General features: G+C 48.4%; 1 protein-coding gene across 5 annotated transcripts in view; it reads left to right on the top strand.

The window, feature by feature from the left end:
• The window catches only part of C4H11orf49 (chromosome 4 C11orf49 homolog), a 150,499-nt gene extending 145,128 nt beyond the window's left edge, over nt 1-5,371 (top strand). For all 5 annotated transcript variants that reach the window (XM_039536700.1, XM_039536699.1, XM_039536704.1 and 2 more), the window contains 2 exons: nt 2,361-2,424; nt 3,195-5,371. In XM_039536700.1, coding sequence (XP_039392634.1) covers nt 2,361-2,424; nt 3,195-3,375 — 245 coding nt within the window. In that variant the 3' untranslated portion in view covers nt 3,376-5,371. The remainder of the gene's footprint in view (nt 1-2,360; nt 2,425-3,194) is intronic.
• The last annotated feature ends 6,695 nt before the right edge of the window (nt 5,372-12,066 follow it).

Raw genomic sequence — 12,066 nt, 5'->3', positions numbered from 1 at the left:
AAAGCAGTGTATTCACTGGAGAAGGTGATGCCTGGATTGCACCAAGCAAGGCTTTTTCCCCTTAGCTCTATGAAATCCACTTCCAGCAAGGTGGAAAGAAAACAGATGGGCTGAGAAATCCCTGCCCACAGCTTCCATTGTACCATGTTCAAAGTCTGTGGGTTTTCCTTTCCATTAACACAGCCCTGGCCCTTGGCCCCCTGCCAGCCTCCTGCTGAGGCCTCTCATGGGAGGGGTAGCAGCCGCAAGTCTAACAGGTGCAGCATCTTGGCAAGGAAGAAGGATTCTTCTCCTACTCTCTTTTAAGCTTTCTTGCATGATGATTTGAATAGTCTTTGGGCTGCAGGGGATCACAGGCTCCCCAATGCCCTGCAGCAAGGGCAGTTCCAGGTAAGAGCTTCAGAGGCAAAGGAGCTTTCAATCAGGGCCCTGTGTTCTTTAGTCTCACTGGGGCCTCGCAGGATGCCTGGTTAGAATAGGGATGGGGATTAGAGTGGTTTATTCTGGCTGGGGCACCACTGATGAGTTTGTCAGGCAGATTGGAATCTGCAGCCTAACTCCAGTGTCAATATTGATTCATGAACCCCTTTGAGTGTTATTTACCAATGCTTCCAAGTAATTCAAGTGCCCCAGAGACCTCACTACACATTCTGCAAATGCAGAAACAAGCCCAGGCTTTATCTGACTTATTCTTCTAATTAAGCCCATGGCAAGCAGCAGGTTGGAGCACTCCTGGGCTTCTCGGTCATGGTGACAGGCGCACTAGAGCATCTGGCTTCTCTGGTGGTTGCGGGGGGCCCAAAACTGGAATAAGTTGAGAGTCAGGTATCTGTTGGTGTGGGTTCTTATTTGGTGCCTATCACTGCAGTAGCTGAATGCCTCTCTCAGGGCTCCTCTATAGGAGTGCATGAATCCCCAGGCCCTACCTCCCTGGGGAACAAGAAACCAAGGCCATTAACCAAATCCAGATCTCCCACATTGTAGTATAAAGCATTTACCCCAAAGACACTGACTGTGGCTTCTCTAGGTTTCGTGCACAGCAGAACACTCCCCATTGAGCCATTGGTCCAGCTCTGCAATTGTTCTGAAGCCTTGTTTATACCTGGGGTTTTGCTGTGGCAGTGTCCTGGCCAGGGCAAGGAAGTTCCTGTCCTCTTTGTGTTGGCCTGGCCCACATCCTTCCTGGATCTGTGTACAGAGGGAGTTAGCCACAGATTTAGAAGAGAGGACTTCCTAACAGGCTCCTGCCCTCCTTCCCAGTGTAACTCAGTGTGAACCCTGAAGCATCAAGAGGCACAGTCACCTGACCACACTGCACATCCCTCATCCTGAATAGGGATATACCAGCCCCAGTTAACATGCTCTAGTCTATATCCTGGTCTTACAGTGAGAAATGGGGGAGATGATCTCTGACCCATCCTACTGGGCCCATCCTTCTCTCACCCTGGTAGCAGTTGCTGACAGAGTGTGGCTCATCCACTTATCTGCAGTTTCTCAGACCTCATAGAAAACCAGGGTTGGGCCTGACAGCCTTCCTATCCCTGGGAATATGCTAGAGGTGCTGTCTGGGGTGCGGAATGGTTTAGCCCCAGGCCTGAGCTAAAAGCTGCCACAAGCACCAACAAATCTGCTCTCCTAGCCACAAATCTCAGCGTCTCAGATTCAGACCTGTCTGTATGCTGTAACTGCTAATTGAGTGTGTAACCAGTCAATGGCATACTTTGCTCTAAAGCTGGTTTGTGCCCACAGAACAAGGTCAATGCTCTGATAGTGACCATAGCTGCTAACCGTGTGCTGCATTTGTCAGTGGACCAGGCTCTTGTACTGTTATTTTACAGAGTGACTGAGACCCCCAATCATGCCTGTGTAACTTGTTTGGCTGGTCCTCTTTTCTCCAGCTCTCTGTGTGGTAGGACATCCCAGAGTGCACTGCCTCATGTACTGCTAGTACTGCTCTCTATGCATGTCCTCTGGGTATTCTGTCCCCTGCTGCAGCACTTTGGGGTAGCTACCTGGATTTGCTCTGATACCAGCACAGTCAGGCAGCCTGGTGAGTGTGACTGTGCAAACACATTTGACACATGGCTGTACTGTGAAAAAGGCTGCTGTGCCGCATCAGTGGAGTGTGCCATGCACAGGTCACAAAAACTTCCATGCCTTAGGCAGACAACACCTTACATTCAGTCTGAGCTGGGCTGAACAGTTTACAACTATGGACCAGGTGGGAAGGAAGGCCTCCTCTCTTCTGTAGATCTGATAGTGAAGAGCTCTGTGCCATAGAGTCCTTAAACTCTGTTGTGCATGGAGCCTGTTCCCACATGGCCACACTCTGCATTGAGTGTTTTGTTGCTGTTTTCCAGGGGCTCTGCCAGATAAAGGAGACCTGCTTCTCGACCCTCCCATGGATCAGGAATTGGAGAAACTGTAAGTGCAGTTGTCCAGAGTGGAAAGGAAGGTGGCAGATATAAGGCAGCATGATGGGAGCCTGGGTTTGGGAGCTGTCTCCTTTCCTCTCACCCAGCCGTATGACAATGGAGCAGTCCTTCAGCCTAGGCAGCAAAGGCCCTTTTGTGGAGTGTTCCTAGGTGTAGCAGACTAAGTTGTTGGGATGGTCTTCAAATGCAGAGACGAGACCTGTCTGCAAGGAGACACAGAGGCAGTGGAGAACCCCAAGCAAAGGACCTTTTATTGTGGAGGATCAAGTCTTACGTAGTGGTGAAAATAGAAGAACAGTTGGGGTAGTATAGGCTGTGACTTGGGGAAAGGCACCTAAGAATGGCCATACTGGGTCAGACCAGTGGTCCATCTAGCCCAGTATCCTGTCTTCTGATAGTGGCCAGTACCAGATGCTTCAGAGGAAATGAATAGAACAGAGCAATTATTGAGTAATCCATGCCCTGCCATCCAGTCCCAGCTTCTGACAGAGATTTAGGGACACCTAGAGCAAGAGGTTGACCTATTGAAACACAAGGAAGGAGTCACAAAATCAAAACCCAGACAGGGTCCATCTGCCAGGTGCCACTGCAGAGTATTCCCTGGTCTGCTGTAAGCATCTCTCTCCGTGTTAGAGGACTAGTTCTGTGAGATCAGCTCTGGATCTGTGATCCTATCCCGGGCTTGCTCCAGACCAGCTGCTGGGTAAGGGGTGAATATGACAATCTAGGCCACCTGGGATTTTGTCATTTCTCTTTCAGACTATCTCAGGTTTCAGGGCTCTCCATCTCCACTCCAGCCGGCTCCAGTGGGGACATTGCCAATCTACCTACTCGCATCTCCCCAAGAATCAGCTCCCCCTGGAAACCTCTCCACCACCGCCAGAAAGTGAATATAGAGAGCGATGGCTCCACCGATGAGACAGAATCCTCTGAGAACTAATCCTCCTCCTGGCTCCCCGTAGACTGATGGGGATGTGGGAGAACAGCACCTCATTCCAGATGCTGAAAAGTGATGGGCATTGCCTCTGAAGATGGGTCTCACCCATTCTGCACCTGCATCTAGGTGCAGGTACATCCACACACCATTACCAGGACCCCCAATCCCATCCCAGCCAAAACAACACCATTCTCCTATCTCCTAATTAGCTGAGGAATCTCTCATCTAGGGGCCACTTCCAGCTTTAGAGTTATGCTGCCCTCTGCTGGCAAATCAGACAAACCAGTGGAAGAATGCTCCTAGAAGACCTCTCCACTCAGTCTTCCTCTACTCAAAGAGTGGTAGGAAATTCTCCTACTGTTGATCTCACCCTGTTCTCCTACTGTTGATCTGCAGTTGGACAGGTGCTAGCAACAGTGGGTGTTTTGTTGTGTAACTGCTCAGACCTGGTGTAGACAATCTGGTGATTAGAAGCTGGTCTACACTAGTGCTTCTACTATAATTACTCCTGGCAGAGCTGCACCTGTGCTAGAACAGTGGGAGAAGTTCCTAAAATTAGAAAAGACCTAGCTGTTATCCTCTTCACACCATCTGTGTTTTCTCCTCAGAGTTGTGTCCAAGAGATGCCAAAGTAAAAGGACACAAAGTTTCAGTTAACAAGTACTACACCATTGTAGTTCTCATGTTGTAGGTGGTAATATAGATGTATGGCTCATCTGTTGTATTAGTTTATCCTCTCGAAGGCCTCTCTCTAGAGTCTGTCTCCCTGGGACCACCCTCTCTATAATTACATCATCTAGGGAGAAGAACACAGCATATAAATTCCCTGGCCACAGATCTTGTGGCCCACAAACATACAGTGTCCTAGCTGCTGTGTTAGATAGGATGGAGTGTTGGGGGTGGGGAGAAAGCAAGGGTGAGAGTTATCTTCACTAAACCTCACTTACCGGTAGTGAGAGTGCAGGCATTAATATAGCAGCAGTGGCGTCAACATCACTTGAATTCTGCCCCAAGAAATAACCCCCCTCCCTTATGCATTATTACTGGATAATCAGACTATTATGGAACTGTAGCAGTTTGGTATCCACTGCCCTGGAGGCCTAAATGGTGGGAGCAGAGTTTGGTGTTTCGTAATTTGCCTTGGTCTGCCCCACAGGCCAGTTGTCTCCACAGGGTTTCACTCTCCTGATTCTCAGGGAGTCTTTGCCCCTTCCCCTAGGGTTGTGAGGTGCAGAACACCTGGAGCAGTTCATCTGAGGTTTGGAGCTAAATTGGGCAATGCTACGCAGCCAAAAGTTAGGCTCCATTTAATGGAACCAGAATGGACTTGGCCCTACAGCAATCTGTTATAAAAATAAGCTTGCTCAAATCCTCCCCTGCCTGTGCCCCTGCACCTGCCCCAGCTGAGAAGAGCTAGTAGGTAGGTTATTATGTATTGCAATTTATTTTATTTAAACTGCTGTAACAGTCCTGTCTGTCTTTGAGTAACTACACCATCCAGGGAATAAAGCATATAGTGCAAGGTGAAAACTAAGTCTGGGGCTCCCACTTCGCTGTGTCATCTCTGAAGGAGTCAGCACCCTCAAACACATTAGCTGATGCAGCTCACAGCATGGTGTTTGTTGAATGGAGGAAGGTGTCAGAACACCCAACTAACCTAAGTGACAGTGTATAACCTGCAAAGTGGCAATAAAGGAGCCAATGCATGTGAAGATCATGTTCCCAAGGAGAGCAGAAAATATGGGAGGGTGTCCACATTCCCTGGCTGTGCAGTGTGAACAGTCTTTGGACTATTCTCTCTTTGTCAACTCGATACTAGAGAAGGCCCATGTCTTTCGCTATATTCTGTACTGGATGAAATGCACTGACAGCGCTCAATAAACATACTTCTGAATACCAAAACTTTGTTTCAAAAACCAGGTAAAGTTTCTGAGAACAATGTATTTACCAACTACGTATAAACCGCACACAGTTAAAAGCAAGGAAAGGCATGAGTAATTAAGGGTCTTACACTTCCTATATAATAAACATATAATTCTTATCCAGCACAAAGAGTTGCATTGTTCATCACAAGAACCTTAACTCTGACCTATAGATTGGTTTTAATGTATCATTTCTTTCAACTCAGGCCCAAGTTCTGCTTTGCTTCAAATGCCCTGACTTACTGGTTCTTCTATAGGGTGCATAAGGAGCAATTGTTGCAATACCCAGGAAGACCTGAATGTTTGCCTCTTTTCGCACTCTGATGAATCACTTTACACAGCATGAGCTGCATCCTTAGCCCGTGGGGTGAAGGAGATATCTCAGGCCAGGATGGGGAGAGATTCAGCATTGTTTCATTAACAGGGTCAGTGTGAGGCAGATACCGATGTCTTCAAATAGGCATCCTGGGCATTCTGACCCCCACTACCACAGCAGGGAAGGAGATCAATGAAGAGCCATGGGATTTTTTTTAGGGAATGTTTACACTTCAGTATAAATCCATGGTTCAAACTCAGGTCCAAGCCTAACCCCACTTTCCGGCTACATGCAAATTCTAAGCCAGGGCTCAGAGCCAGCATCCCAGGACCCCATGGGAATGGAGGCGTCCAAGCCTGAGTCAAGCCAGGATCCAGGGATCAAGCCTTTTGCTTTGCAGTGTAGATGCAGCCCACCCTGAACTCATGCACTAGGGGTTATGTCTACATAGCAATGTAAGTCCAAGGCGAGTACAACTGAAGTTATCAGACCCAGAGTTTGTTAACCTGAGGCTTGAGCATCTCCATTCATTTGTAACCCCAGATTAGGAATTATTGAACCCTGAGTCCCAACCTGTGACTCCAATGTCTATACTGCATTATGGGGATGGCTTGGTCCAACCACCCATATCCCAGACTTTCTAGTCCCTCCCAAAATGTGGCTGCTCTAACTGTTCACTCATGGTGCAGTGTGAAGAAAACCTGGACTGGCCACCAACTTGATTGTCCAGAGAACAAAGGAAGGAAGCCTGTGGGTTTGTGGGATACTTTTGGCTAACTCCCAGAACACTAGGCCAGTGGGTAAAGCAATAGGGCATAAAGCCTAGGTCTCCACTTGACTCAGGCTTGGACCCTCCAACCCTGGTTCCAAGCTACTCCTGGGAGACTTCTGTGCCAAGATTTTTTTTTTAAATTTGTGCTCAGTATTTTAAAATTCTGCATATTTTATTTGTCAAAATAACAAAACAGTCACACCTGTTTCAATTATTTTGGTAATTTATTTCAAAATACCTGTCAGCAAGTATGTCTGTAACAATATAAACACCAAAAAAAGATTCAGGACATGCTTGTGACAATTTCCTCACTAGGCATATTAATATAGAACTTTGAGTACTAATTAATTTAAACTACAATACAGAAACATTTTCCGCACCCCTCAGAAGCAGTGCAAAGGCTTGGGGGAGTCAAGGGTAATGGAGGAGCTGAGGGAGAAGGAAGTAATGGCTGGGAGCGAACCTGGAAGGTTATTGGGTGGCTGTAGGGGAGAAGTATGAAATAGTTTTTTCTTTGAAGTGGTGGGGAAGAGATTGTTAGGGAATTGAGGAGTCTCCCCCACGCATACCTTAGCTGACCCCTAGCCTCTCCCACACATTCAGGAACATCTGCCCCATCCCCAACTTTCCTGCACCACCCTCCCCCCATGTGTCCCTACACCCCACTCCCATTTAGCTCTGGCGCAAAGCTATCACCACACTAGCTCTTGTGCCCCCAACCCAGTCTATCCCCCACTAGCACTTCTGAACCCTAGTCTACGTGACTCCCCCAGCAGCCCTGTGTTCCCTACTCTGTCCATCCTCCCCATATACTGTCCCCCCTCACCTGGTCCTGCAGGCATGCCACCATGAGAAAAGCAGTCTCTGCGCTCTCCCGCTCCATTGCTAGCTGCTCCAGTGTGTGAGCCAGCTGCTCTCGCTTCTGGTGCCACAGCAGCCCCTGGTGGGCAAAAGGTGTAATTACTGTAATCTACTCTCCTGGAGTGCCACTGCAACTCTTCACTTAACATTGTCCAGGTTAACGTTTCGTTATTAGGTTGCTGACCTATTAGAGAACATACATTTTTAAAGTCCTGCAGTGTTCCCTTATAACACTGTTTGGCTCCCCCGACTCCGCCTGCCCTGTACTCCTGCTGGGGACAGAGTCAGGGAGCGGGGCCTTGTCCAGTTCTGCCCACCTGGCGCTCCTGCTGGGGAGCAGGGTCACAATGCAGGGAGACATGCCCTGCTCCACCAGCCTGGCATTCCAGCTGGGGAGCAGGCCAGACTCCGTACTCCAGCCCCGCTATGCCCCTGCCTCAACCAAGCTTCACAATCATCATTGGTGAGTACAGTATTAAATTGCTTAAATGATTTAAAATGTATACTGTATATCATGACTTTTGTCTGGCGAAAAAAAAAATCCCTGGAACCTAACCCCCATTATTGACATTCATTCTGATGGGGAAATTGGATTAGCTTAACATCATTTCACTTAAAGCTGCATTTTCAAGAACATAACTAGGCCCATTAAGTGAGGCGTTACTGTATTCTATACGGAAAAAAAAATCTGCAGGGGACATGACTTCTGCACATGCCACAGAATTACCCCAGGAGTAGTCCAAGCCCTGAGTTAGCATGATCTGTGTGTAGATGGTGGATTGGGGAAAATTAGGTTTGCACCTGAGTTTGAACCCTGGCCTTTGCTTGCAGTGTAGCCACCCCCAACACCCATATTCTGCAACCCCACGGTATGTCTATACTGCAGTCAAAGACTGTGGCACTGCCAAGGCTGGCCCAGGCCAGGTGACCCAGGCTGGGGGCTCTAAAACCGCAGTGTAGATATTCAGGTGCGGGCTGGAGCCTGGGCTCTGACCGCATGAGGGGGAGGGTCTCAGGGCTGCTACCCTGCACTGCTGGCGCCACAGCCCGAGTCAGCTGAGCCAGGGTAGCGCAGGGGCTCCCTTAGCCACAGCTCAGTAGACGCCGATGGGCCGGGCACTAGCTCACTGCTGTGGCGCCGGCGGGCGCCAAGGATTCCCCGCCCTGGGGCGTCCTGCCTCATAGCCTGACTCCGGGGGCGCAGCCCGAGAGCAGCGCGACCCCATCCCCCCCCCCGGGCGCGGCGCGGCGCCCCCCGCCCTGACTCGATTCACGCGGCTCCGCGGTGCCACAGTCTCACCGGCGCATGCGCACGGACTGGGCAGCTACCGCAGCAGCCTGGCGCTGCGTTCGCGCGCGCGCGCCTTTGTCCCAGCCCGGCCGCGGGCAGCGCGGTAAGAGCCGCCCCTCGTCTTCTGAGTATCCCCCGCGCTTGCAATCGCCTCCCTCCTGCCCCTCTCACGGGGGCCTGGACCAGCCAGCTGTGCCACACGTTGTGATCAGCCACTTGGGCCTCTGCCTTTTTCCAAAGCTGGTTTGTCAGCCACATGCCTGACTTTGATTGGACCTTAGTTGGCACAGCAGAGCCCACCTACAACCTCCAGTGGCACCTCAGACCCTACCTCATCCAATGTGCCAAGAGCCATAAGCCTGACACCTGCTCCACTCACCCCCCCCCCCAACCCAGTACTCAGAATTGCCTCAGCCCTGCAAGGCCCTGAGATTGGCTCTGAAGTATCAGCCTAACTCCTACTTTGTGTAGCTGTTTCAGGGGATTTTTCTGACTCTCCCCCACCCTAGTTAGTTTGCAGAGACTGCCAGGTACACTGTCCTCCCATGCTGATTCTGCTGCCTGCCTGCCTCCTGTTACAACTTAAGGAGCAGCAGCATCTCTTATCAAGATCTGGAATTAAGGGGACCCTTGTGTGGGCTCCACTGCAGATTCCTTTACTTTAGACCCAGATATCTCCTCTTCTATCTCTGGCCTAAGGGTTTGCTCTACCCAACTTCCTCCCCCTTAGACTTTAGTTATCAGGCCACTTCAGGCTGTGGCGCTGCCGTGCTTTGCTTATAGGCCGATGTTCCAGTAGCTACGCTCTCCTGCTGGCTGAGGTGGAGGCAGAGAGTGACTTCCCCTCCACACTTACGTGGAGGTATGTTCTACAAGGACATGGGGCATAGTGCCCAGTAAGAACTGGACACAGCTTGGAACATGGCAGGGAGGGGTAGAATTGGTGTCTGAGGCCAAACGAGGCAAAGCAAATTAGTTAAAGATAGGAGGGGCTTAGGGTTTTTTCTCATGTGCTGCAATGGATTCTGCTCCCCACCTCTCCGACAGCTCAATAGAGAGCCCTCTGGTCACACTGTTAAACATTAACACATTCATTTGATGTCCTGGTGACCCAAGGAGGAAACTTAATGTTGCTGAAACCCAGAGCTTGTATAAAAAACAACAACAAAACAGAGTCACAAACCTAGAGATTGAAGACCTCCAGAGAGTTCAGACCTAAGCTTCAGAGTGACAGTATAACTCGAAACCTCTGCACTGGCAGCAAAAGCAGCATTAAGACATCGGGTAGATCTTTTCCGTACTGAATAATGGATAGCTCAGTAACAAATCTATAGTTCAGTTTAAGTGCAAAATTCAACTCAAAAGGGATTCAGTCTTTTTGTTATGTATGCAAGATACAGAACATCCCTCCAAAAATTACAGCAGTTTGAGTAAGGAATGAACTTCCTGAGAATTTACAAGTAAAACTCTCAATTAGCTTAGGAATTAAAGTTAATTAAAAATGGGTCCTTCAGAAATTTAGCCATCAAAACTTTTTGCCCCCAATAATGACAGAGTAACAGACTCTACAACTATCCCCTATAATTAAAACTCACTGAAATCTTGCACCACAGCCGAATTTTAATATTTTCTTTTAGGATTAATAGTAATTTCCCCCCAGTTATTCTTCATAGCTGAAAGTTTCTCCTTTAGCAGAGAAGCATACAATGGTCTCCATCAGAATTCCAAAGAACTGCCCTTTTTCAAAATAGCAGCAAAGAATCCCGTGGCACCTTATAGACTAACACAGCTACCCCTCTGATACTTTTTCAAAATGACTGCCATCTCCCATTGTTTGCAGAGGCCTGAGCCGCAGTGGCTCTCAGCTGGGAGCCATTTTGAGAAGGGTCACTCATTGTTCTCAAACAAAATGTTCCTTGATGTTAGCTGTGGCTTCAGTCCCATTGCTGGCAGCCATTTTGAAACAAGACACTTCTGCATGATGACCTTTACTGAGAACAGCAGCAAATATAGACACCGAGCTTAAGTATCTTTTCAAAAGTTACACACTGCAGCTGATCCCTTAACAGATAGGGCAGGAGAGAGGGGGAAGTTGAGGTAGGCATGTGCACAGGGTAATATGGGAGGTGGCAAAGGGAGGAGAAAACTGGTGTGCACACACAGGAGTGTAAGGAGGTGTGAGAAACTGTGGGAATCAAGAGGACAGCAAGGAAGGGAAAAGTGGGGTAAAGAGTCCAGATGATTTGCATTGCTCTGGCAAAACAAAGCAGCTGTAAACCCAAATTAACTGAAGCAGCTGCTGTGCTGCCTCCAGAGGGTGCCAATGAATCTAGCTATAAAAGTTAGCCTTAAATCATTTTTAATTTTGACTTCAGATTTTCTATTGATTAGAAATAGCACATGGTAACATTGAGTTTGTTCAGTGGTCACATATTACACCAGGTTGGCTTCTATAGGCCAAGCTCATTGCACACAGCAGCAGCTCCTTGCATCGTTCCATTTCCCTCAAGCTCCCTGCATGCCATCCTCCCATCTCCCTCTATTTCAGGAACTCCCTTCAACCCCACCCCAGGGGCTCTGCACCCCATCACTCCAGGGTGCCCCAGGCCTCTATGTAGGCCCCTATTTTCCTCCACCCCTCAAATTCTTATCCTACTTTCTCTTTCAAAGAGCATAGACAGTGATGTGATGGGGATATTAGTATGATGGAATGTGTTGAAATGCTCCTAGTATGTGTAGACAATTAGACACCTGGATGAAGCTAAATGGCCCTACTAGTCAGATGCCAGGAGCTCCATGCATCTCCCCTGCCCCCTTTTGTCCCTTCCACTTTACTGATTCTCACCAAAATCAGCAGAGTTCTACAGATGGATAGCTAAAATAGTCCGACATTTTGGAAGCGATCAAATACAGCATTCAAAAAAGTTACTATATTACATCCAAACAGAAATACACTCAACTCAACACCAAGACCTCACAAGCTCTGTCAGTGCCCCTTCCCCTCAACCAAAAGCTACAATAAAATAAATTTAAGGTTGAGCACAGATCAGTAATTTACCCTAAACTACATTAGAGGAATATTATAATTATCCCAACCCAAAGAATTATAAACTCAGGAAATTAATGTAGCGGTTAAACTTAAAACCTAACTCTGACATTCCAGGGTTTAACACACTTGGTTTTGAGATAATTACAACATCCCTTTAATGTAGTTTATTCTAAGATACTGTTCTAAACTCTCAACCTTAGCTCCACCTAAGCTTGGTTTCTCTAGGAATCCCAAACAGCAGGGCATCACTTTCCCCAGCTGGTGGCTTGATGTTTACTTGCAGTTTACTGATAGAGCCTGAGCCAGGTCTAGCTACCACTTACACTAGTGTGTAACACACTGGGGTGGGGCTGGCCCAGCCCAGCCAGGCCCAAGACCAAACAAGCCAGCTTCAGCTCCAAAGCAAGGGTGGAAGGTTGCTAGTAAGTGGATTGCTCTACCCACCACCCACTTCTCCACTCATTGCTGCCTCATTCCAGTAAG

This window comes from Mauremys reevesii, linkage group 4, assembly GCF_016161935.1.
Source record: "Mauremys reevesii isolate NIE-2019 linkage group 4, ASM1616193v1, whole genome shotgun sequence".
Classification (NCBI taxonomy): Eukaryota; Metazoa; Chordata; order Testudines; family Geoemydidae; genus Mauremys; species Mauremys reevesii.
This window is presented reverse-complemented; position numbering and strand designations above follow the sequence as displayed.